Raw genomic sequence first — 27,358 nt, forward strand, 5'->3', positions numbered from 1 at the left:
TTCAGTTAATTTCTTGACTGACACTTCAGTTGTTTTCCTGACTGACTTTTCAGTTACGACGCTCGTGTGGGAGACTTCTCCAACGGCGTCAGGTGGTGGGACGAAGTGGCCCTGGGCAGGAGGGGCTATTTCGTGCCCTCTGGCACGCCCTCACTGGTGCTCGAACCCGTCCACGTCCGCGATCAGGACGTCTACACGTGCAGGATCGATTACCGCGTTTCGAAGTCCACGACAACCAGGGTCAACCTCACGGTGGTTGGTGAGTGATGGTTGTGATTCCCTTGGTATCAGAGTTTATTGAAATTAATCATAAATAGTTGAATTAATATAATTTGTTTATCATAATATAAACATCTATTCAATGTTTTTATCGTTATCAAAATCATCATCAATTCCATGTCATTAACATTATCTAAGAAGTGATTTATAGATTCATATTTAAAGTTCCTAAAACAATGCTTCATTATTATTTGGTCATATAGTAGCCCCTGGCCCCCCTGTGGTGATCTGGGAGGGCAGAGAGATGGTGGGGACAGTAGGACCCCTGCAGGAGAACCAGCCGACGGAGCTGACCTGTAGGAGCGTGGGAGGGCGTCCTGCGCCTTCTCTCACCTGGTGGAGTGAAGGAAGGGAGCTCCCACTCCTGCACACTCATTCCTCTTTGGATCCTGTGACAGGTGAGGATCCTTTTCTAAGCCTCTCTCTCTCTCTCTCTCTCTCTCTCTCTCTCTCTCTCTCTCTCTCTCCTTGTTGCAGTAGCTTTCTTCAGTACCATAACAAATGTTGGCTTATGAAATTTTGTTATGATAACTTTAATTCATTACCACACCAGGATTGACAAAATGTTACTCACTTTGTTTTTATAACTTCTTTCACTGTTGTTGTGGCTTTATTCATTACCCTAACAAGTTAAAAAAACTATTTTTCATTCCATAACTACTATAAGAAGAAGCCTAGATACTAATTTATATAATCTGTAATAACTTCATTCAATAGCAGAACCAAGTGCCATTCACTGACATCGTCGAAGTATCTTCCTTCATGAAGTGATCGAGTAGAATAATCCGCTCTTCATCTCATTTTTCGTAATACGAATAAAATGCTGAATCATTTTCCTCTTAGGAACGAGCGTAGTCGAAGCCACGCTATCAGTCACAGCCAAAAGAGAACTCCAGGGTGGATCTTTAACCTGTTACGCCCGCACGCCCACACACCTCAACGCCTCGGAGGGTGCCATAATTCCCCTGCGGAGTGCCTCTGTGTCACTCAATATCACACGTGAGTGCCAGTGGCGGTGTTTACTGCACGCTTCTTATGTCTGGGATCTGAGGTCAACTTTTGGTAGTTTGTGTAGCTTATATTTTTTTATTATTCAGTAATTATCAAAGTTATAGTCATCGTAGTTATAATAATAATAATAATAATAATAATAATAATAATAATGATTATCATTATTATTATCATTGTTATTAATGTATGGTTTCTAACATAAAAAATTGCCGTTATATATATATACACACATATACATATACATACATACATACATACATACATACATACTACACACATGTATATATACACATGTGTGTGTGTGTAAAACTGAATCACGAAAATATGGAGCGTGATGAGTATAAAAATAAAGACAAAATAAACGAAGGAAAGAGAAGCAATGGAGCGCTGCAAGGCCTTTCGACTTATATCCCTTTACTTAGCAGTCTCAGGTAAAGGACTATAAGTCCAAAGGCCTTGCAGCGCTCCATTGTTACTATATATATATATATATATATATTTTGTATATATATATATATATATATATATATATATATATATATATATATATATATATATATATATATATATATATATATATATATATATATATATTATATATATATATATATATATATGTATATACACAAACACACACATATATATATATACACACCTATATATATATCAAACAACTTGGGCTTTCTCTTTTCCCAGTCTCCCCAGTCGAAGTCAGGATACTGGAACCAGATCCTATCATAGCGACGTCGGGGTCCACCGTAAGCGTCGTGTGTCGCGCCCTAGGATCCCATCCTCCGGCGGACCTCTCCTGGTGGAGGGGTAGAAGATCCCTGGAACCCCACGTCACTCACGCCGTAAGTTCATCTGGTCGTTTTTAGACTCTGAGGAACCTCTGGGAATCATTTTTCGGAAAGGCTGTTGGGTTTAAGTCTGTCGGGTCGTTTCGAGAATTTGAGGAAATATTAGGAACGATTTTTGGAAAAGGTTTTACCAAATTTTGGAAATTTTTTGACTTATTTAAAAAATCCCACTGTCTCGTGATTGATTTTCCATCTTATTGTTATGTGTATGGACCTTTTGATTCATAGATTTCTGGAAAATTGAATGAAAAAAAAACAACATTAATTAAGTGCGGATGTATATTCTTTATGAATGGCCCAATTTGCTGTGTAAATTTTAGTTCCAAGATAATATTTTTGTCGATTTTTCATTTTCTCTCAATTTTCTAATCTTTCATTTCCTTTCCTAACATTTATCCTCAACCCTGGTTCTTCACATTACAAATTATTCCTAAACACGGGATGAACCTTTCACCTCCCTCACAGGAATTCCATCGTGTGCCACAGCTTCTCATCTTCCTCACGAAGTCCTTTGACAGGAATTGGGAAATATTATCTACAGTATGTAAATATAAATTGCAGTAACATTTTTATAAATATTATTACAAGTTATAACAATTTATATTACAGCAGTTAATAAAAATAAAGTTGAGAAATCCTTACCTAGACTAGGAGTGGCAGGTGGTGCTGAAGACTTCTTCACGAAGAAAGAGTCTAGCCTAGACTGCACTTTCTTCTTCAGCTGCTTCTCCTTCAGCGCCTCCCTGTAGCACGTAGTAAGATCCAGCATTCCTCTGCGAATCCTCTCAAACCTGGCAATGTTAGGGTCCTCACCCTCAAATGCTGCCAAACATTTCTCCAGGTGAGCAAAACCCTCTGTCAAGCCCTTGATTGTTAATTCCTTGACCTTTGGTTGTGGTGCCTCTTCCTCCTCCTCGATCATCTGCTTCTCCAGCTCAATGAGGTCCTCCGATGACAATTCCTCTCCGTGGGATGCCAGCAGCTCAGTGACATCCTCAGCTTCCAAGTCCAGTTTCAGCCTCTTGCTTAGCCCAACAATTTTCCTTGTCACAGCCTCAACATCTTCTGCCTGCTCAAACCCCTTAAAACTATTCACAAACTGCGGACACAGTTTCGCACCATTCAGAGTCGACACCTTTACTTCGTCCCAAGCACGTGCGATGTTCGTCACAGCATCTGCAATGTTGTAGCCCTTCCAAAAATCTTTCAGAGTCAACTCCTTGTTACCTTCAACGGCCCGTAAAGCAGCGCGTATTGTCCTCCTCAGGTAGTATGCCTTGAAGTTAGCAATGACTCCTGGTCCATCGGCTGTATGAGGGATGTAGTATTTGGTGGTAGATACACCACCTTCACATTAGGGTTCATATTACTAAGATTAGCCGGGTGACCAGGGGCATTGTCTAAGACAAGCAGGACCTTAAAAGGCAGACCCTTCGAGGCACAATACCTTTCCACTGCGGGCACAAAGTGGTCATTGAACCAGTCCTCGAAGACCATCAAAGTAACCCAAGCTTTCTTGTTGGACTTCCAAATGACGGGGAGTTGACTCTTGAAAATGCCCTTAAAAGCCCTGGGATTTTCTGCCAAGTACACTAGCAAGGGCTTAAGCTTCAAATCGCCACTAGCATTTGCCCCAAAGAGTAAAGTCAGCCTCTCCTTACCAGCTTTATGGCCTGGTGCTGACCTCTCCTCCTTGGAAATGTATGTACGATTTGGCATTCTTTTCCAAAATAACCCTGTCTCATCTACATTAAATACCTGGTCAGCAGTGTAACCACCTTCCTAATTATCTCAGCCAAACCACTAGGAAACTTTCTGCTGCTACGTCATCAGCGCTAGCAGCTTCACCTTGCAACTTCACATTGTGCAAATTTGCACGAGCCTTGAAGCGGTTAAACCAACCCCTACTGGCGGAAAATTCTTCACTAGCACTGCCTTCCCCATTTTCTTCACCACTGCCGCATGCAGCTCCCTAGCCTTCTCTTGAATCACACTCAGGCTCACTGGAACACGCCGTTGGTTCTGGTCTTCCAGCCAGATCAACAATAACTTCTCCATCTCCACTACGTTCTGGCTACGTTGCTTCACGTTAATCACCGTTGCCTTCATTGGTGCAGCGTCTTGCACATGTTTCAGAATACGCTGCTTGTCCTTCACTATGGTAACAACCGTCGTTCTGCTAAGGCCCAAGGCACGGCCTATCTCAGTGTTACTTTCACCCTTCTCCGAACGCTTGATTACGTCGTACTTGACTTCCATGGTGATGCTCTTCCTCGGCTTCTTGGATGCACTAGCATCAGATGATGAACTCTGCCGTTTTGGAGCCATAGTGAAGGCACAATTCACGAAAAACTGCAGCTGAAGAAAAGCAACAATGAGGCAACGTACCTAACTCTGCGGAGGCAAACACGTGAGTGAGGAAAGGGTTGTTTGGTATTGTTACGCGCGCCTGCGTGATCGACCCAGGAAGGTCGTTGTCCGGTCAACTACAGTACCAATGCAGTTACATACAGAGCGCAGCTACGCTCACGAAACTAGTTCCGCTTACAAAGCGGCGTAAAAAGCGCCGAAAAAACGTCATAACCTTGCAATGTATTTTAATAATTGTAACCAGAAACTGATTTTTGATGATTACTGCTAAACCAGAAACGGATTTTTTTATAAATATACGTAATTGAAAAGCGTCGTAAACAGGCTGCGTCGTAAACGGGCTGCGTCGTAAACTCGAAACAAACGTCGTAAGCCGGCCTGGATTTTTTAATGAATATATCTGAAAAACCGTCGTAAACTCGGAACGTCGTAAGCCGGGGACCGCCTGTACTGGTTCCCGTAATACGAATACCCTGGACTGGTTCCCTGTAATACAAAAAGTTCATTAAGACAGCCATCTTGTGCCAAACAGCATGCAGTCCTTAGCCTAGGCCATGATGTACTCATGCCTAACTTAAGTGTTACATTACACAGTTAGCCGGGCTTTTCATGCATAAGAGGTGGAATTGGAGTCAAGAATTGATATATATTCATAAAATTATGGAAGAATATCACTACTTACGTAACATTACCATAAAAACTCTCGGCAATTTGCTGTTACATCAAGGTGAAGATACACAAGAACACTATTAAGTGTTATGGCAACATGTACAATATAAACTAAGATATGTGCATACCTTTTACAAGGGAGAAATGTGGCATTTCAAATGAAAATAAGGGGAGCTACATCCCTTTCCCCTCTCAAGTCGCCAAACACGTCTTGAACAGTGAGAGTTGAGCTTACGCAACTACGCACTTGGTTGAACTTACGCACTTACGTACGCACACTCGATCATAGACAATCTCAATTTCGAGTGGTTAATTCAACTTATTGATAAGATGAAAACCAATTCGTTTTTCCAGTTCACCAATTATGAAGGGTATTGTCATTAATTCAAAAGAAGGATTTCCATCAGTACACTGTGACAGCTTTTTCTCCCATTTCCAGTCCTCCAGCTTTTCATGTCACTCCTGTACCTAACTCTCATTCTGCTGAACCCAATGCCATTGCCAGCTTAGAAGCACGGGTAGATAAAAAATTTAATTTACTTGTGAATACTGTTTCCCAAATTGGGAACTCTGTGAAGGTCCTAATGGACAAATTTAGTAGTGTTGTGTTGAGTGATGTGTCAGTGGAGGGGGCGGCTGTTCGTCCCACCGATACTCCTAGACCAAGGTCCCTGCTAAACTCCCCTTGCAAACATGGGAGGAAGCAAACTGGCAGTCCAAGGGAGGTCGGTGGGGTTTGCCCATGAGCAGTCGTCGCCTCATCCGAGCCTGTTGTCCGCTGATCCCAGGCTGCGGAAGAATACCGTTGGAAAGGTATTAGATTGGATACCCATACCCTTTCTTCAAGTGATTCAGACTCTCCCACATCGAAGAAACGCAGTGACCGTTTTGCACATGTATCTAGGCCACTGAAAAGGCCAGGCGCTTCAATGGATTCAGATTCCCCCCCCGTCTCGTAAGCGAGTGATAGAGAGAGAACGTAGCCCTCTCCCTTCTTGTAGTTTCTGGGATTCGCCAACAAGAGATTTTCGCTCCCTTTCACGTGCAAGAAAGCGCCCAGTGCACGTCAGAAATGTGCATAAGCGACAACTCACAGATCGTTCGGCATCCGAGCGCCCATCACCTGCGCGCGCAGCTCTCGGCTTACCTGTTCGGGAGCACACAGTTTCCAAGTCAGAAGAACCCGTTTTTGATTACTCGGAACAGGATCGTCAGATCACAAAGCGCCCATCCTTGGCGCGCCAAACGTCCACGGACAATGCAGTTGCTTCCAAAGAGTCAGCGTCTGCTTCAACGAGTGGGCGCCTATTGTCCGTGCGCCCAGTCGATGGGGGTGCCTCTCCCTTCCACCCCACTTCTTATGTTTTCGTGACCCTGCAACAAGAATTTCCGTTGGCCTCTCAAGACCCTTCTTTGGCGCCGCTTCAACTCCGACTTGACAAAGTTTTGAGCCTTCTTGAAAAACCTGCTCCAGCGGTACAGGACACCGTGGAACCCCCAGGATTGCCCGTTTTGTCCGCCGAGGAGCCTGCAGAAGAAGAACAACCCACCTCTCTTTACTCGGCTCTACTCAGATTTTTCCTGGTCTGCTACCCGTCGTCCTTCTCCCCAGTCGTTCCATTATCTCTGGGTTCAGCCTACCTGAGCATGCGTCAACCACCAGGTACTGCCGGACTTCCGCGTATGGTGTTGTCTTCGTCATCGAGAAAGCTTTCGGCCGCATGGATGCCTGGCTAGCAGAGAAGAGGAAAGTCAGGAAGGCAGTCTTTTGTGCACCTCCTCCTCCCATAATAAGACAGAAGTACGTGTCTTATGCAACTGGAGAAGCTCCGTCCTTGGGAGTTTCTGCCTCCTCTCAGGGAGACTTCTCCAGTATCATAGATGCTTCTCATCGTTCAGCTTTCGCTTCAGCCAGAATTCTTTTCACAACCTCGGAGTTGGACCATCTTCTCAAAGATATTTTCAAAGTCTTTGAGATTTTTAGTTTTCTAGATTGGACGGTAGGAGCTCTAGCTAAGAAAATAGAAGACTGTGCGTCCCTGAAAGAAAACTTCACTTCGGACTGGCTGGGAGTACTGGGGTGCGCGGATAGAGCTGTAAGAGATGGAGCAGTAGAACTAGCTACCATCTTCACAACGGGAGTCCTCAAGAAGCGAGATTTGTGGTGCTCGTTTACGGCAAAAGGGGTCTCCCCATCAGAACGTTCTTCACTTCTGTTTGCACCCCTAGACAAGGATAATCTGTTCCCACAAGGCACTCTAGATCAGATTTCAGTCGATTTACAAAAGAAATCAACTCTAGACCTCATCACTCAGTCCACCAAAAGAACGAAGTTTCCTGCAAGAGCCACTTCAACTGCAACTCCTAGGATGTCCTTACCCCTGCAGCAACATCCCTTTCGAGGAGGTAGAGGCCGCATCCAGTCCTGACCTAGAACCAACCTCCGAACCTCCAGACCATCTAGGAAACCCTTCAACAAATCCAACCCTAGAAAATGAGACTCCGGTCCTCCGTGTCCCAGTGGGAGCAAGACTTTCCCATTTCTGGCCAGTATGGGAGAAGAAAAATGCGGAACCGTGGGTGCTGAAGGTATTACGAGAAGGATATACAATTCCCTCCAGGGAAAAACCTCCCTTAGTAACCTCTCCCATCAACTTAGCAGCCTACTCAGTAGACTCAGAGAGGTTTTCAGCCCTATCTTGGGAAGTATCAGCTCTCCTGGAAAAGAGAGCCGTGGAGATAGTCGAAAATGTAAACTCAAGGGGATTTTACAGTCGCCTCTTTGTGGTCCCCAAGTCATCAGGAGGATGGAGACCTGTCCTGGACGTCAGTGTCCTGAACCGCTTCGTTCAGACAACGAAATTCAAAATGGAGACGAATCAGTTGGTTTTGTCGGCCATCCATCGGGGAGACTGGATGGTTACGATCGACATGCAAGATGCTTACTTCCATATTCCAGTTCATCCGGACTCCAGGAAGTATCTAAGATTCGTGTTCCAAGAAAGAGTCTTCCAGTTTCAGGCACTCTGCTTCGGACCATCCACGGCCCCTCAAGTTTTTACTCGGGTACTTGCTCCCCTAACGAAATGGCTACATCTTTTGGGAATAAAGTTTTCTCTGTATAACTCTTCGTCTCGCCCAATAATTAGGACTTTTGATAAACTTCAAGAAGTTTCAGTTAGTCCCAACTCAGTCTATTCTATATTTGGGGATAGTGATAGACTCTCAGAGTTTTCGGACTTTTCCATCCCAACAAAGGATAATTTCTTGCCGCAAGAAAGCCCAGGACTTCATAACTCGCAACTCCTGCTCAGCCAACGCATGGATGAGTCTTCTAGGAACTCTCTCTTCCATCGAGAAGTTCGTTCCATTAGGCAGGCTTCGTACAAGAGCTCTACAATTTTACCTCAAAGCCAATTGGAAAAGGAAGTTGTTCCCGGACCCATTCAGTTTCAGCATCATTCCCCAGATAAAAGAAGGCCTCAGATGGTGGCTAGCAGAAGACAGATTCTCGACAGGAAAGTCTCTGGCTCCAACGAACCCCGACCTAACGTTATTCTCCGACGCTTTGCATTTACCCCATTGCTTAATCAGTGACTAAAATAGAATGTTTAGGATTTCAAAATCTAATTATTGGTACAAAATGCTGTTGAGCAAAAAGTATTAAAATTATAAAAAAGGGTATTAATTGTATTAAAACTAAAGACCTTTGCTCTGTAACTGTAGAGGAAATATTGAATTAAAAGCCTTTGTGTGACTCGATGACCTTGGATCAAATTTGCTTTCTTTTTCATCTTAGCAGACTTGGAATGTGCAGAGGATGCTGTTTTACCTAGCAAAGCGTCACAAAATTACATAGTCACTGAATAGTGGAGATAAAATTCCTTATCTTTGAAATATCAAGAGCTGATTTGACCCAGCAAATGTTAATTTGCCTTTTTTGAGTGAAAGGTTATTTTACTTGTTATTCAATGAATAAATATTGGTTATTCAATGAATAAATATTGATACCAACTTACCTGTCTGATGATTCAACAGCAAAGGCTCTAATTATGAAGAGCCAGACCTCCTTTCTTCTCTGCTCTATATATCAATCTGTGAAAGAAAAAGGAAAATTAGAGCTGGAATGAGTGAAGATTTCACTATATGTGACATTATCCTGATCTCTGCTGTGTTTTTTTGCTGTAAATACAATGAAAGAGTTTTTTAGAATGATAATTGCAAGTGATAAGTCAATTCTGCAATGCTGCACAGCCAGCTCATTCTGTCTCTTACTTTTGCAGATTTGCAAGAATCCTCCACTGAAGGACCTCAACAAGAAGAAGAAGATGGTGAGTGTTCAATTCATCTTGTGTTTTTCATCATTTTCCTTCTTTTTTCTCTTATAATATTCAACTTAGGATAGGAAATAGTACCTCTGCTTAACGGATGCTGTAGGATCTAGCTTTCTGATAGGTAACAAAGTCTGTTAAGCAACAGACCCCATATCATAGCCTGCACTTGAATATTTCCTAGATTTCTGGTTAAGGAATGCAGACCCTATTTTAAAGTCTGTACTTGAATATGTTCTAGATTTATGATAAGGAACAAAGTCTGTTAAGGAACAAAGAGCCTATTGATACCCTGCACTTGGGTATTTTACAGATTTCTGTTAGGTAGCAGAGTCTGTTAAGGAACAGACACCCTATATTACAGCGAAGACTTGAACACTTTCCAGGTGTCTTACAGCTAACAAGAAGACCTCATATTTCCTAAACTAACATGGAATTTACACTTAAAATTCATTTTAAGAGATTTCCATAACACTTTATTATACTTCACACTTAAGATGAGATTTATATAGAATTTATAGAATTTATTTAGCAATTGGCAGCCAGGCAGAAAATGATAAGTGATTATGGAGCTGATAAACAAAGAAGTTGCAGTTTATTGTTGCAAAATGTCTTCCATATTTGCTTTTTGAAATTAATATTTCCTGTTACCTTCAGACATGTAAGTCTGTCACTACAGCACTTATGCACTTTAGTGTGCTCCTTAATATAACAAGACATGGGGTTCTTTATTGTGTGGGTTTGTGATGGTGAGGTGGTTTGGGGGGACGGGACAGAGGTTATACAGGCTGGAAGTTGCAAGCAACTGGACCCTTGATGAATATTAAGTAAAATATTCTGGTAAATTATTCATAACTGAAATGAGTCCTACCTTGACACAGTTACTATATCCAATTTCTTTCCCAATGCAGTCTGCCTGTGTGTACCTTTTGTCTGTGCATGCATGGAGGGGGTCACATTGCAAGAAACAGACAAAAAGCTCTGTCTGCCTTTTGTCTGTGCATGCATGGAGGGGGGCCACATTGCAAGAAACAAAAAAAAATGTAATTGTATTTCTGTAACATGATTCTGCAGAAAGCTGTGAATTTCAGGTATACGTATTGAATATTAATCCATAATTACTTATAGTGTACAGTGCATTGTCCAGTGAAATCAACAGACATTAAATTAAAACATTGAAAGTTCAGACAGCCTTCAGGCTTCACAGACCAATGAATGGTGTGTCTAATCTTGAAATTATGGAACTAGATTTACCCTAATTTAGATATGACATAGATTTTGTGTGGCTTAGATTATCAGCCACACAAAATCTATGCAGTTGCTGATGTTGACGAGAGAGCATGTGATTTGTAAGGCTGGAATGTTACCTCCCACCCCTTTCTGTTGTATTAAGTTGATTAAACTAGATTCTAAATGATAATTAGTTGAATTCATCTAAGCCTACACTAGTTAGCCATTTTTTTCCACAGGAGACACCATCTATGAAACTCCATATAACTTTTAAGCAAAGATTGAGCAAACTTTGCTTCATTATTATATTAGATTAGATGGGAAATGTCCCCTTCACTTAATTCTGTACCTTTTAATATCATTTGTACCATTTTTATCATGATTTGTGGTTTTCCTGTTGGTCTTGATCTTGCTAATTTGCATACTTAGGGTACTTGATGGGCTTTACATGAGTTCTGACTCTGAAGCCGCATCTTTGGAGGAGGACAAGTCTCCTGCTTTTAGTTTTAGTTAAGGTCTCCATCTTTCTCTCCTTATGCGAGGAATTATACAAATTTAACAGATAATTTCTCTCTCTCTCTCTCTCTCTTTCTCCCCCTCACTCTCTTTCTCTCTCTCTCTCTCTCTGAATATTTTTCTCTTTCAGTCTCTTTCTCTTCCTGAATCTTTTTCTCTTCAGTCTCTCTTTTTCTCCCTGAATCTTATTCTCTTTAGGTCTCTCTTTCTCTCTTTTGGTTTCTCATCTTTCTCTCAGACTTTCTTCCTCACTCTTTCGCCCTCAAAATCTCTGTCTAAAATCATTCTGATAAAAAAAGATATTCAGAGTGCATGTGATGTGTAGGGCTGGAGGAATGTTACTCCCTATCCCTTCTGTTGTATTAAGTTGATTAAACTAGATTCTAAATGATTATTAGTTGAATTCATTTAGGCCTACACTAGTCAGCCATTTTTTTTTTCACAGGAGACACCATCTATGAAACTCCGCATAACTTTGAAGCAAAGATTTAGCAAACTTTGCTTAATCATTACATTAGATTAGATGGGAAATGTCCTCTGCACTCTCTTGTGTACCTTTGGCCTGAATTTCCATGTGGTCTATACAGTATATCGTTTGTACCATTTTTGTCATGATTTATAGCTTTCCTGTTGGTCTTGATCTTGATAATTTGCATACTTCCTTGACTGGCTGACAAGTACTTGTTCCTATCACATCTCCCATTTGTAATAAAGAGCTCCAGCCATGAATCTTATAGCATTTTGTGGTCACATTCCTGCAAGATCTCCATTTTCTATCTAGTGCCATGTTTCAGCTATAATGAGCAGTTAGATGCCTTGTTAATGTTCAAAGTTTTGCTCTGTTTGCTCAAGGGAATCACTCTTACTTAACAATTGCCTTGATATTTCTTTGTGCTTCCCTTGGGCTGCTGAATTCTCTTTCTTGCTGCTCTCTGAATACCCATTGTAGAATACCATGTATTCAAAGTGCCGTACTTCTCTAAAGCCTGGAATTTTGAAGACAAAAATGTTTCCACAATGCAATAACACAGCGGGACTGTTGGGTCTAATGCTAGGCAGGATCAGGAAATGATACTCGATCATGGTTTCGTATCTTCATTACAACTGACTCACAGCGGAAGACGGAAGTACAGATAGCTCGTGACAATGACGTCACTTATATGGGCGGCGCTTAGGCACTGCTAGCAGGTTCATGAGCTAATACATCTTACATCTCCCTCCCAAAATATTACGAAGAGGGTAATATTTTCCAACTTATCATTGACAACACATTGGCAACACTAAAGACAGACAATATGACAAGCGAAATGACCAACACTTTTAAAGAAAAATATTCGAGACAGGTATGGCAAACCACATTCATAACGAGTAATGGCAACATCAAGATGATGTAAAAGTAGAGAGAGTGAAAGAGAGAGAGAGTTCAACATCAGTGGCACTAACATACAAAGTGAAATAATCATCACATCAGCAAATACGAACTCAAGGTACATTTAAACTCAGCAAAAAAAAAAAAAAAAAAACACTTTCATCTTGTAAAATGCAGAATCAAAGCATGGTTAATTATACATAATCGTTCATCCAGGCAGGGGCCTCTCTCTTCCTTGAGGGCCGTACCTTTGGCGTTGATGGGGAAGACTTAGGCTTATGAGCCACTTCGTCTTCGGTAGGAGTGGCTCCTGTTGGCTCACTGGCGGGCAGTTCAATGACCTTGAGGTGTCGTCTGTTTCTTATCGATGAACGCCCACTGCCATCTAATCTTACTGTGTACTGCCTATGAGGTCGTTGCTCGACCATAATTCCCAGCCTGTCCCAGGCCTTAGTCATCTGGTTCTGAACGCTAACGTGTGTGCCTGGCTGTATGGGCGTGAGCCTCCTGTTGGTGCCGCTGTCAATTATCTTCTTATTTCTTTTTGCTACTTGACGTTCTCTTTTTCTAATGGATTTCCTCCAGTGGCGGTCTACCATATAGTTGAGTTTTGCGGTCGGAACACCATCGCGTAGCTGTCTCCCAGTTGCCAGTTGTGCCGGAGATTTATTTATACCCCTCAAGGGCGTGTTCAGGTACTGTAGCATGGCCAATGACACCTTGTCGTTATCGAGGCTCCCAGTCCCACTGATACTTGTTCTAATTATCCTCTTTGCGGACTTAACCGCGGCCTCGGCTCTCCCATTTGACTGCGGGTAGTGGGCAGATGATAGGCGTATGTCAACTCTCCATCTCCTATAGAAGGCCATCATTTCTTCGCTCACTAGGTTGGTGCCGCCGTCCGTAGACAATTGTTCAGGTGTTCCCCACCGAGTGAAGTAATTCTAAGTTTTGTCATGACCTTTGCAGACGAGGTGCCATTAGGGAAGTGGGCTATTTCTAGCCAGCCTGTAAGCCTGTCACAGTATGCCATGTACGTGTGTCCTGCAAGCTGAAACAGGTCCATGACGGTCTGTTGGAACGGATACTCTGGGGCAGGGGTCATCCTCATGACTTCGGCAGGCAGTGATGGTGAGTGGGCGTCGCACGATGTACACTGTGAACGATGATGCTGGAGGTGGCCCTCGATGCCCGGCCAATAGACTGAATGTCTCGCTCTTCTCAACATTGTATCAAGGCCTTGATGTCCAGCATGAAGGTTGGCGGCTACCTGATGGCGGAGCCCTTCGGGAATGACAAGGCGGATGCAGCTGTCGTTGAAACAGTATGTGACCAGGTTGCCAGATGTAGACAAACGTTCCCTGACGCTGTAGAAGGGCCTCAAACATGCAATTTCTTGGGATTTCTTCGGGTTCCAGTCCCCTGCAGTCACTCGAGCGACTAGTAGCTGATATGCTGGGTCGTCCAGGGCGGCCTCTTCAACAATTTTCTCATCTATGGTGCACTGCTCCTGTAGGTTTTCTGTGATTGCTGACACCATGGCAATCATTAATTCTTCGTTGAAGCTCTCATCCTGTCTATCTGGCGCGGTCCTCAGGGCAGGAAATCGAGAGAGGAAGTCAGCAGCATGATTTCTCTTGCCTGGTAGGTATTTAACATGGAAATTATACAATAATGTTTTCTCCTGCAATCTAAACAGTCTGGGGTTGGTAATATCGCCGAGACTTCTATTGCCTAGTAACTTAACTAAAGGGCGGTGATCTGTGACAATTGTCAAGTTCGGGCAGCCCAGTAAGAACAGCCGCGCCTTTTTTAAACACCAGGCCACCGCAAGGGCCTCCCCCTCCACAGCTGCATACCCAGACTCGGCGGGCGTGAGGAAACGACTGCCACAAAGCGCTATTCTCCAACCATCTCTACAGCAGAAGGGGGTGTCGACGGATGTACAGCTGCAATATTGCTGGAGGATGACGAATCCCACGCCCTCTTTACTCCAGTCAGTGACTGCAACAGTCGGTCGCAGCTTGTCGTAGTAGGTGAGGCCATCCTTGGCTAACTTGCAGACGGTGTTTTGCACTTGACGAAACCTCTCCTGAAGGTGCTCATCCCAATAGACCTGTTTGCCCGAGGGCTTCATCAGTAGGTCTCTAAAGTGGGTCATGATAGGCGCTGTTGTCAGGAAGGGGGCCAGCTGATTGACGAAACCATACCATGACCTAATGTCAGATATTGTGGGCTTTTGGGGCATCGAGAAACTTCTGATGGCGGATAGACAATCTTCTGAAGGCTTGTAGGAGTCCCAACCGACGTCAAACCCAACGAATTCCACTTCTTTCTTGCAGAACTTGAATTTTTCTGGTTTTAAGGTGATGCCTTTAGATGCACAGACTGCGAGGAAGTCATACACATGCCAAAAGGCCCCTTCCACACTTGAATCATAGAGGAGTGTGTCGTCCACACACTTGAATTTCCTGGGTACTTCTTCAATGGCATCATCGAAACGACGTGTATATGCGTCGGAGGCAGAACAATGCCCCATTGGTGTCCTTCGGTATTGATACCTGCCCCAAGGTGTGATGAATGTAGTTAGGGGTATGCTCTCCTTGTCCAGTTCCACCTGGTGAAATCCCCAATAGGCGTCGGCCACAGTCTTGTATGAGCAGAGGGGAATGCTGGATACCATATCGAAGGGCGTTGGGGTATGGTGGGTCTCCCTCCTACAACTTGCATTGAGCTTCTGATAGTCGACTGTACGTCTTGGCTGCCCCGATTTCTTGGCCACGACCACCATACGTGAACACCATTCTGTGGGCTCCCCAGGGGGAGCTCGTTGTAAGACCCCTCTCTTAATGTCCTCCTCCAACTGGGCTTTCACCTCTTTTTCCCAGTGCTTGGGTACTGACGCAGGTGTGTGGCAGGCATAAGGAACTGCATCAGGTAATAGGTGGATACGGTGGGGTTTCCCTTCCATTACCGGGAGGGGCTCTCTCTTGGTGTTGAAGGTCGTGCTCGAAAAATGGGCTAATAACCAGTCTTCCAATCTGGTAATATTCTCCTCAGTAGGGGAAAACGGGATGGTCGACGGTCTTGCAGGTTGATCGGTTGCTTCGACGGACGTATGGGTCGCACTTGCTGCTGTGGGGGCGGAGTCCGAGAAGGGGGCATGGTTTGGAAACGTTTCTGGCACAAGACCTAGTTTCTTGCAAGCGTCCAAGGATAGATAAAAGTCAATGGAAGACTTTACGAAATACACTTCCTGGGTTGTGTGCCTCCCCTTGTATTCTATAGTACACAAGGTCGACCCTAAACACTTCAGATGTAGGTTGGCAAAGTCTCGCAACCCTCCCTTCAACCTCAACGCAGCCGGTTTCACGTTCAACGTCGCAAGAACAGCGGGTCCCGCAACACAAACCTGGGCACCAGTGTCCGGCACCGCTCGTACACCGGACCACTCAGCTGAGTTGGCCAAGCATACATCAACACGAATAGTTGGTTGTGGGGACTGCCCGTTCCGCAACCTTGCCTCTGCCGCTACGACAACTGCAGTCACTGCACTCACTATGTCCGACTCCTCTGCCAGACCACTGACGTTTTTCTTGGCGCTCCGCCCTCTGTAACACTTCTTCAGGTGTCCAGTTTTACTGCACCCGTGACATGTCGTGTTTCTTGCGGGACATGAGGAATACCCAGAGGCATGACGAATACCACAATTACCACAGAGGCGTGATTGTACTTTCACAGGGGCACTCTTGTCATATTTATTAAGGGCGGCAGCCACCTCGGGTTCTTCCTCACACACTTCGGCAGCAGCTGCTCTAGGGAAGCTGCTAGGCCATGCCCTATTACGAAGGGCGTCATCACGGGCGTCCTCAAACGCACTGCACATGACTCTGAGGGAGTCGATATTACGAATATCATTACACGACTGAAATACTTGCCTTTTTAGCACTTTATCATTTAGGCCTACCATGAGCTTGCTCAATAGCATATATTCAGATAAATCATGATTACAATTAGGACAAGTGAATGCACAATCAGTAGCCTTTTGCGTACACTTAATAAAAAAATCATTAAAGGACTCACTAGGCTCTTGGGCCAAATCAAAAAACTCTAGCCACTGCGCTGCTTGATTAGGAGCTTTTATCACTAATTGCTTAACTGCATTGAATGCCCCTTCAGTAGAGAGGGCACTCCACTGCGCGTCGGTATATCTAGAATCAAGTGCACGTTGCAATATCGGGACACAATGTAGCCTTATGTGATGAACAGCCTTGTTAGGCTTCACCTTGTATAGCTGCAACCAACACTCCATTGACCGTTTCCAAGACCTGAAGGCTGCATGGGACACCTCAGCCTCGCACTTTTCTGGAGCTGTTGATGAAGGGATCCTTGGTTGGGGGACATTGCTACCCCGGAGTGACAACGCTGTTATCTCAGCCTGAAGGTTCTGGATGGCCTGTTGCTGGGTTTATAGCACGTGTTGAGCCTGCAGCATTGAAGCCGGCGATATCCTGACGCCGGTTCCTGAACTTCCTGTCCTTGCAATTCTGCCCCTGGGGGATGCAAACGAGGGTCGTCTCGGCGGTGGTGCCATGCTGTACTATGGATATGGCTGTAGGTCCTACTTCTTCATTCACTGCGCCATGTTGGGTCTAATGCTAGGCAGGATCAGGAAATGATACTCATCATGGTTTCGTATCTTCATTACAACTGACTCACAGCGGAAGACGGAAGTACAGATAGCTCGTGACAATGACGTCACTTATATGGGCGGCGCTTAGGCGCTGCTAGCAGGTTCATGAGCTACATACAACAAAGCAAGGGAAATGCTGTACCTTAAGGCCTTCTTCACATGAGAAAAGATTACGCAAACTGAAGGGTTCTCTTAACTAATTATATTTACATAACAAACACAGATCAGAAGAATGACGAATTACTGGGCAGGTAATAATAAGGGCCTGCTAAATGAATGAATCCTACAAAGGATAAATATTCTACACCGATGATGTCTTCATAACAGGGACAATGCAGAAGGGGTGGAAGGGGGACTGCACAGGGTCTTCTTCTTCGACGTCTATAGCAGATGGCCCGATTTTCTCTTGTTCCTCCACAGAGAGAAAAAGCTTGCTGTACCTACCATTAAATAGAGCCATATTGGCTTCGGTCTTTCGACATGGGGGTCTTGAAGTGTCTTTGAGTCAAGACCTTTCCAGATCTAGTTAGATCATTTAATACGTCAAGAGACCAGAAGAGACCAGTGGCGTGGAATCTTGACGTAGTGCTGAGATGGTTCACGGTCTCAGTCCTTTGAACCGATGGCCCGAACATCTCTTGAAGGATCTCAAGAAAAGACTCTTTTTTGGTAGCTCTACAACAGCCAGGAGAGTAAGTGAGCTATGCGATTGACAAAAGAGTAATTTTGCTAGGGAAGAATAACATGTCTACTCTTGGTTTCTTAGCCAGAGCAGACCCGTCTAGACCTTGCTTAGTTCAGTGGGACCTTTCCCGGGTGGTGGTGGGTCCGAAAGAACCCGAAAGGTACCTCATGCTCTTGAGAGCTCTCAAGTTCTACGTTCAGAGAACGAAAAAGAGCTCAGAGATCCCAATGACCACACCTCTGGTGCTCGGTTAGAATCCTTCTAGGCCTCTCTAAGAATGCCCTTTCTTTCTTTTTGAGAAGCCTGACCAGCTCATGAGCAGTGTTTTGACTCAGTGGAAGTATTCTTAGGTAAGCGCACGAATTAGAAGCGGGTTTCGACTCTGTGCGAAACTTGTCTGTGAAGGACTTGGTTAAGTCCACCCTTTGGAGAGATGCAAGTCAGTGTTTGCATCGCATTATTTAGTGGGCGTGCAAACTGTTTCGAGAAGAAGAGTGCAGTACGCTGGGGCCCTTTGTGCGACTGACACGGTGTTGGGGGGAGGTGAAAGGTCGCTCCTTAACTAACATTTCACCTTGGTGTTGGGGTTGTTGTTTTGAAGGTTGCCTGGAGATACATGATGTGTTAGTATCTTCAGTTTTAATCTTTAGTATTGGTTTTATGGTAATGTTAGGTGATCCTACGTTTGTTAGTTTGTACTGCGCCTGATCAAGGGCATCAGACTTATCGTCGCAGCCATGTTCTCGGCAGGTACTGTTTTTATTGTGTCCGACACCTGGATCCATATATCCTCTCGGCACAATATAAAGGCCAACAGACTACAAGCGTAACCTGAGTCAGCTACCTTTAAAGGTAAGGAACCTATGTCTAACTTATAAGTAGATAATTCCAAGAATTTATTAGCTGCCAGTGCCCCCACACACTCCTCAAGGTGCCAATCAGCTATATGTAACTACCGGGTAAGTTGTATAAGTGAAAATGAAATTTTTATGATAAAATAACGTTTCACTTATACTTACCCGGTAGTTACATAATCATAACCCTCCCTCCTCCCCTCACCTGGGCAGTTGGGCAAAAACTTATGACGTGTTCTTGGGACGGTTCCCGATACCCCGATAGAGGGCGGGGGTAGAGGGATCACCTTTTATGTGATAAGCGCTAAGCCTTGAATTTGAATACTGCCGTGACGTCAAAGACGACAGCTGTAACCGGGTAAGTATAAGTGAAACTTTATTTTATTATAAAAATTTCATTTTTACTTATAGAACTTACCTGAAGCCAGTTACATATGCTATCATCTCTGGCAAATGAGGCCAGCGCTAGCGTCTCGCTATAGGTGATCCTCTACCAAGCGCCCTCTATAAATAATAAGGGAATTATCACAACAATGTTCTAGAACCCATTAAGTTTTCTGCCGAGAGACCGGCAACACGGTCTCGTTTTTTGGTTGAATTTTTTGTCTGCAAGTTATACTTAAGTATTTCTTTGTGGTTTTTTGCTAGCTAGCGCTTTGCAATTTGTGGTTGGAATTAATTCATTGTACAATATGTCTGATTCTGGTTCTCAGTATAGATATTGTGCTTTAGGCTGTAGGACTCGATTGCCTAAGGCAGCTATCGACCCCCATTCAGTTTGCTCTTCATGTAGGGGTAAATTTTGTAATTCAGAAGAATACATGTGAGGGAATGTATGCATCAACAACGGATGAATGGTCAGCCTTAGAGAAATATCTACGAAAGTTAGAAAAGGACAGAGTTAAGGAAGGCTTACGCAGAGGTCATCATCTGCTAAGTCTGTAGGGCGAGTAATTCAATCTGTTAACCCTCTCTATTAACTCACCTTTGTCCGACCCTGTTGATCCCAATCCTATCACCGTGTCAGAGTTAAAAAGTCCAGATGGACACTAAATTTTCAGCAGTGCTTTCAGCCTTCCAGACGATGGGCCAAGCCATTGAGAAAAGTTGGCTCTCGAGTGAAGTGTTAGTGGAGGAGGTGTCTGTTACATTTTCGTTCTCCCAGGTCTAGACCTGTCGGACTCCTGGTTCAGGAGGGCATGTCGAAAGCCAAAGGAGCGGTGGGGCTTGCTCAGAACAGTCACCCCTCAAGTATTCCTGTTGTGCAATCCCAGGATGCTTCCGCTGCGCCATAGAAAGGCGCTGCTGGGGATGTGTCTTCTAGTGGTGCTGATTCTTTGACTCCTCATTAGTAGGCGCTTCCAAGCATTCTTCTGCGCCCTCTCAAGAGGTCTCGCGCCGCGTCTCTCCTGCAGCGTTCCTAAGAAAAGATGCGTTGACGGATCCACAAGCGGGCTGTAGCTTCTGGGAGGATCCTGAAGCTTTTTCCCCCTCGTCGGAAGGAACCTACGCGTTCCATTGCTAGTAATAAGCGTGATTTCGTACCAGGAGCGCCTACATCTCGTCCAGCTTCATCGCAGATAGTGTCTCCTCCTACTACCGGTCAACAAGATCCCCGTTTTGTCGCTCAAGTTACGGACAAATTGACGGATCTTATTCCGTTCTTTTGTGGCGCTCGTGCTGCTTCGGGAGCACCTGTTGCGGAGGCGCTTCCTTTGAATGTGCCACAAGTCTTGGCGCAAGAGCCTCCCACTTCGCATGCACCAGTGAAGAGGCTCAACCAGGCGCTTCAGCATTCTTCTCTGGCTCCGGATACGCCACGTTCTGTTGGCGAGGCGCCACTTCAGCTTGGCGCGGCGCCACTTCAGCATGGCGCGGCGCCACACCTGACGGATTCGGCGCCACATCGGCATGGTCGCAAGACTTTCGATTCCGTGCGACCTACGTTTCGTCAGGAAACAGTTCCTGCACACCAATTGTCTCCTGTGTCTTCTGAAGAAGAGGAAAATGAAGATGATGTAGAAATGGAAGAGGACATTCCAGGAATCAAGGAGAAAATCTTCTGGTTATAGAAGTTACTCAAGTTTTCGTTGAGAACTTTGAGACTCTTTTAAGCCGAGGGCTGCGGTGGGTATTTTCCACCTATGCCAAGCTATGCCCAGGGAATTCTTTGTTTTATAGGTACAGTAGTAATTAAATAGGACCAGAGATTAATCAGTAGATTAAGTTGGAAAATTATATTACAAACAAAGAAAATATCAGAAATTTGAGTCTAGAAAACTGACTGAGATTTCAAAGACTGAGATGGTCTGTACATGTCATGGGAAGAGATCAGGGAAAGTTGACCAGAAAAGCAGTAGATTTGCAAGTAATAGGACCAAGATGACCTTTTGGATGCCCCAGGGAATCATGGGGAAAGGGGTAAGATGCAGATTTAGGCCTGATAGAAGGTCAGTCACAGAAGTGAAGGGCTAGAATGAAAAAAATCATATAACTATTTCACGTTTCATGAAGGATAAGTTGTAGTCAAAAAGGATTTGTAGTATTGCAGTATATTTTATCTATAAACCTGTATGGTTAGGAATGTGGGAATAATTAGGTTAATTTTAACCCTTATGTTTGGATGTAATTCCTTTTTATAAAAGGATTATAAAAATTATATTGATAACAGAATTGGGCATATACCCATATATTGTGACTAAGCAGTATGTGAATAATTTGTCTTTTCCTTTATAAATTTAGCATTGAAGATGTATGTGTGTACCTAGATATTTATATAAATTTATATTTATATATATATATATATATATATATATATATATATATATATATATATATATATATATATATATATATATATATATATATATATATATTATATAACTCTATATATATACGTGTGTGTATGCTGTATTTTGAAGGCTTTTAAACTGTCTGTGAACAATGATTTGCTAGATTCCAATTTAACAAGTAAACAGAGGAAACTATAAAATCAATCATAAATTTATTCACTCAAATCTTTAAATTATGTAAAAAAAAACCTTATGATTTAAAGTCTGTTTTAATTGTTTAAACAAATACACTTCTTTAAGAATTACACAATACCTGTCACTGATATTGTAGAAACAGTGCAATTTGCTTATAATGCACTGTCTAACAATAATCATTGTGCAAATGAACACTGGAAAGTTTGCCAGCTGCATAAAAGCTTACTTGGGTCTCTAAATTAAAGTAACCTAAATTGTATATTGAAGAGGCTTGTAGACAGCCTTAGACATTTAGCCCTTAGGTGAAGCAGTCTTGTTATATTCACAAGCATTGAAAGTAGCAGTTTGTAGAAGTTTAACAGGATTTGTGAGTCATTTAAACTGTTCTCTGTTGCTAGGAAAGGCAATTTGGTTAGCGTGAGTTGGTCTTTATAATAGGTAAATACTGGTAAGCAGAGGTGCCTTTCTAGGTTTCCTTTATAGAAATGTTCTCCCTTTGTTCCTTATCCTGCGTGTTAACCAACCCTTCTGATTCTCTATCATTTTTGCAGGATGCATCGTCATGGTGACAAGAATAAGGTCTGATTGATGTCTACAGAGACTTCTTCATCACTTCCTGATTTCATTCTGAGCATCAAGGTGAGCATGCATGGAATTCCAAATGTGAAAATGACTTGATATAAGTCAGCAGTGGCCCCTTTTACTGCAATGTCAGAGGGTCTCTTCACTATGAGGAATGTTAAAAGTCTGTCTATCTAATCTGTCCAGTTACCTATAGGTAATTAATAGTCTTTTCAATGGAAACACAGTAGTCCTTATCCATACTGGAGTATTGTATTCTTGAGAGAATAAGTGTGTTGGGTTGAGTCCTTGTGCTGGAAATTGGTATTAGATTACAATGATTACACTGCTCTAGGAATCTTGGGCCAGGAGACAGACATCTCATCAATATCTATAGAAATATAAATATGAAATTGATTTGTGGACCCTGATAAGCATTGGTCAGCCAGGTTGAATAGGTCATGTACCTGTTTCCTGTGCCTGACTGGAGTTTAAATGATGTAAGGAAGGGGGCTAATGATACTTTGCAGGCTGATTTTGAATTGTGGCTACAGTTGGGAATCACTTGAATCCGCTGTGCCAAATAGGATATTGTGAAACACTTGTCAGAAGTATGGTGACAGAACTATGGAGCTTTCCATTTATGGATTACCTGAAGGAGTGACAGTGCAGTCGTAGAAACTTAGTCAAGTCTGATGAGTTTATTAGGTTTGATAACCTTGTTATGTTCATTTAGTGAAATTACCTTGGTAAAACCGCAGAGGGTCAGAAAAACGCAACCTTGCTGCTTCGTGTGTTTACTTCTGAACAGTTACACTGCATTGTTACAAAATAATGGGACGATCTGCCCTATCTCTCCAATGAAAATGATCTCCTGGCAGACTGCGTTAAACAAATTACAATGAACTTTTATTAAGGATGCAGTCAATTTTAACACTCCTTCTCAAACTTAATGCAAAGTTAATCAACACAGTGTGCATGAGCAAAAGCAACAAATCAACTAATTTTTACACATTCCCAACATTTGTCTTAACTTTTGAAAATTTTCTTGACTTACCCATGAGTGAATATATCAGCAATCATATCATTTGCTGGGCAATATTGCAACTGAATTACATTTCTGTCATATTGATCCTTTACATAATGAAATTTAATGTCAATATGTTTTGATCTACCATGAAACTGAGGATTCCTTGACATAGCAATGGTAGACTGATTGTCTTCTAAAATCAACACTGGGCCTTTACATTCAAATTTCAAATCTCCTGTTAGCTTCCGCAGCCAAAACAGCTTCTTCGTTAGCTAACGCTATGTAATCTGTTTCAGCAGTTGATAAAGCCACACAACTCTGTTTTTTACTACTCCAACTCACAACAAAACAATAACCGGAAGTTGACTTGGGATCATCGGTGTCACCTCCCCAATCAGCATCTGAATACCCAGTGATCTCTGAAATACCATTATTGCTATGTAAAATTCCAAAGTATATTGTACCATTAAGATGTCTCATTATACGCTTCACTGTTTTAATGCTGAATGGTAGAGTTTTAGCAAATGTGATATCAGGCCTTGTTTTTAGAACCAAATGCAATAAATTTCCCAACAGCTAAATATATTGATCAAGTGCCAGTCAGATGCTACTATACTGGGCTATGGATGATTGGTCTCTGGAAGCACAGTCTCTCCATATAATTTTTTTAAACATTTTCAGTATAAGATGGTTGACCAATCCTTACTTGACCTTTGGAAGCATCTTGTACAACTTTTACACCTAAAAAATAATGAAGCTCACCTAGGTCTTTCATTTTATATTGTAAGAGAGGACTCTTAATTTCCTTCATCAGTTTATCCCCGATTTATGCTAATATTAAATCATCAACATAAACAGCTATGATACAGGGATCTCCTTCTGACTTGACATAAATGCAAGAATCTCCTGAAGTTTGCACAAAACCTAGCCTTTTCAAACTGTCATCGAGAGAACAATTCCAACATCTTGGAGTCTGTTTCAATTCATAAATGCTTTTCTTGAGCTTACAAACCAAACTTTCCTTGCAACGCTCTACACAAGCCCATCTGGTTGTTTCATATCTTCTCAGTAAGTATACCATTTTAAAAAAGCTGAGGTCACATCCATATGATGTAGTTTCAAACCTCCTTGAACAACCAAAGGCAATCATAGTACGAATAGATTCAAATCTTACAACAGGACAAAATGTTTTGTCACCAATCCACCAAACTTTCGTGAAAAACCTCATTCATTGCATTAATCCAATAATCTTTTTCACACCATCAATGCTTCAGTGAATGATGGTGGTTCGTTTTGTCTCGTGAGCAACTGAAACCTCACCATGCATATCTGGTGGTGCGCTTCCTCTTACCGACGCTGCCTTACTGTAGCTTCAGGCTGTTCATTTCATCATCCTCTGAGAAGCAGTATCTGGTGGATATGAGATCTGCTTCAATAATAGGAGTTTCAAACTCTAGCAAATTTCTCCTTCTGAACGTCATGCTGTTCCTCATTGAAAATAACATTACGATTATATAACATTCTCTCCTTGGCTAGATCACTTCAATCTGTACCCTTTTACATCAGAACCATAACCAAGAAAGATACACTTTATGGCTTTTGAGTCTAACTTTTTCCTTTCATCTCTAGGAATATGAGCATAACAAACACAACCACAAACTCTAAAATGTTGAACATTTGGCTTATTTCCAGTAAATGCCTGATAAGGTGTCATATGGTGAAGTGCTCTAGCAGGACTTCTGTTTTCAGATAAACAGTTGACAATGCCTCTGCCCAAAATTTATGAGGTAACCTGAATCCAATCAACATTGCCCTGACATGTTCTATCAATGTTGTGTTCATTCTTTCACTGACAATGTTCTGCTCCAGGTGTTTTGGAGTATGAGCATGGTGGTCTGGTAAACTAAGGTATACCCAACTTCATGCAGAATACCGGCGTCTTTCAAAAATTTCTCAAACTCATTTCACTTCCATTATCTGTGTGTAGGGTTTTAATCTTTTTACCTTTCTGATTCTCTATACAACTCTTCCATTCTTTGAATTTTTCAGATACTTCATGTTTACCTTTGAGTACATAAACCCAGACACACTGAGTTGCATCATCAATGAAAGTTACAAAATACTCACACTTACCCAAAGATTTCTCATTAAGTTTTCCACACACATCACTATGAATTAAATCAAGTGGTTCTCCATATCTAACAACTTTATTTTTATTACGTGGAAAGGCAGTTTTCTTAATTTTTCCTTTAGTGCATGTTCACAAAACCCAAATCTTTATTAACATCAAATTTCAAACCATCTACCAAACCTTTCACTAACAGCCTTAAGTTATCAACACCTAAATGGCCATACCTTCTATGCCACATATTTTCATTAGGCCTAACCTTATTACAGACAACATTATACTTAACAGTCAGTTTTTGCACATTTTAAATAATACAAATTACCTTTTTTCACTGCAAAAGCAATCAACTTATTATTGCCGGGCCTCTTACTCCTCCTCCTACACACGAAGTGTCTGCGCCTTTGGCTACATCCTCGCCCTCCAGGAGTCTATTCTGTTGGAAGGAAGCTAGAAAAGGTAGTCCATAAAGTCCCTTGGTATTCCGAGATAAAGAAGTCGTTCCCTCCTCAACTCCTGAGACGGTCTAGACGCAGACCGATTCTTTCTGGTGAGAAGGCCCAGGTGAATCGGGGCCTTCTTCACATTACGCTTCTCTACTCAGCTTCCTGCTGCAGTGCATTTACCATAACATTTTCAGCCCGACAGCCCCTCTTCTCCGACCTACGTTTGCGTCTGGAAAACAAAATTCCTGCCACTTCACTTCCCAAGTTGGTACTCTGCACCGCCTCCAAGAAAGCATTAAAAGAGGTAGAGGCGTGGTTGGAAGCTACTAGAGGTCCTCGGGTAAGTCGTCGTTTGCGTACCCTCCTTCAAAGCTGTCGAAAAGGAGGCAAAGTATTACAACACAGGAGCTTCTCCTTCACTGGGATCGCAATTTCACACAAGGGACTTCGACCAATTAATATAACACTTGCAATACTTAATATTAAATCAATGAAATACTTAAATTACAACACACACCTATGTTATTAATAAAGTTATTTAATTAAGATATGTTGATATTTAATTTTATAAACAAATTATTTAATATTAATGTTTATGTTATTTATTTGTACATTATTTTATGTAAGGTATTTCCTCTCTTCCATAGAATGAAAAGAAGTAGCATTTTAAAGTCCTCTTTTCTATGAAAAAGTAGCATTTGTCCTCACTTGTTCCGAGCAAGGTTGCTTCAAACCAGGTGTGGCATTTCTAAGCCCGCCGGTGCCGTGGCGATTCTACAATGTCATAGAGGGTGCAGTGACACTACCTAGGACGTATATATGTCATCATAACTCTATAAAGCTATAGGGAATGCTTGTAGCGCTGGCTTATGTCTCCTACTTATTTTTGCAGGTGTGGGCAGGCTGTATTAACCAACACTAAGCTGCTGCTCCTTTTTTTCAGCCACTCATGGACATTCTTGGCTGTGACGTCACAGCCTTCTCATCATCAGTTTATGCACAGTCATGCTCTGGTTCACACATCTATTTTTCGATTTTCTTCTAATTTTACCTTTGTTTTCACAACTTAAAGCATGATTGAAAGCGAATATCTCTTCCGAGGAATATGTTCCTTCTGAGGAAGAATATGAGAGCAGTGACGAGCTCTCAAGTGATGAAATAAGTGAAATAAGTAATGATGAATTTGAAGAACGAGAGGTGGATGGACCTATGTTACCAACATATTTGAGGATTGTCGCCCAGCAATGATGTCAGACTTTCATGATGACTTTTCAGGGCTAAATCCAGTGTTTGGGGATGCACCTTTCCTTACGCCTGGGGATGTGTAGAACCTGGCTGTCTC

General features: G+C 42.6%; 1 protein-coding gene and 1 long non-coding RNA gene across 4 annotated transcripts in view; both read left to right on the forward strand.

The window, feature by feature from the left end:
* Window positions 1–2,682, forward strand: part of LOC136826026 (kin of IRRE-like protein 2) — a 77,075-nt gene extending 74,393 nt beyond the window's left edge. For 2 of the 3 annotated variants that reach the window (XM_067082888.1, XM_067082889.1), the window contains exons 11-14: window positions 54–259; window positions 483–677; window positions 1,123–1,278; window positions 1,987–2,263. In XM_067082888.1, the coding sequence (XP_066938989.1) occupies window positions 54–259; window positions 483–677; window positions 1,123–1,278; window positions 1,987–2,168 (739 nt within the window). In that variant the 3' untranslated portion in view covers window positions 2,169–2,263. Of the gene's footprint in view, window positions 1–53; window positions 260–482; window positions 678–1,122; window positions 1,279–1,986 lie in introns of all 3 variants that reach the window. The other variant, XM_067082887.1, reaches the window with a different exon arrangement.
* Window positions 2,683–5,242: 2,560 nt separating this feature from the next.
* LOC136826028 (uncharacterized) lies at window positions 5,243–27,047 on the forward strand. Its single transcript, XR_010849502.1, has 3 exons — window positions 5,243–9,520; window positions 22,406–22,493; window positions 26,909–27,047. It is a non-coding gene; the product is annotated as an uncharacterized lncRNA (long non-coding RNA).
* Window positions 27,048–27,358: the final 311 nt, after the last annotated feature.

The sequence above is a fragment of the Macrobrachium rosenbergii genome, chromosome 40 (genome assembly GCF_040412425.1).
Source record: "Macrobrachium rosenbergii isolate ZJJX-2024 chromosome 40, ASM4041242v1, whole genome shotgun sequence".
Taxonomy (NCBI): Eukaryota; Metazoa; Arthropoda; class Malacostraca; order Decapoda; family Palaemonidae; genus Macrobrachium; species Macrobrachium rosenbergii.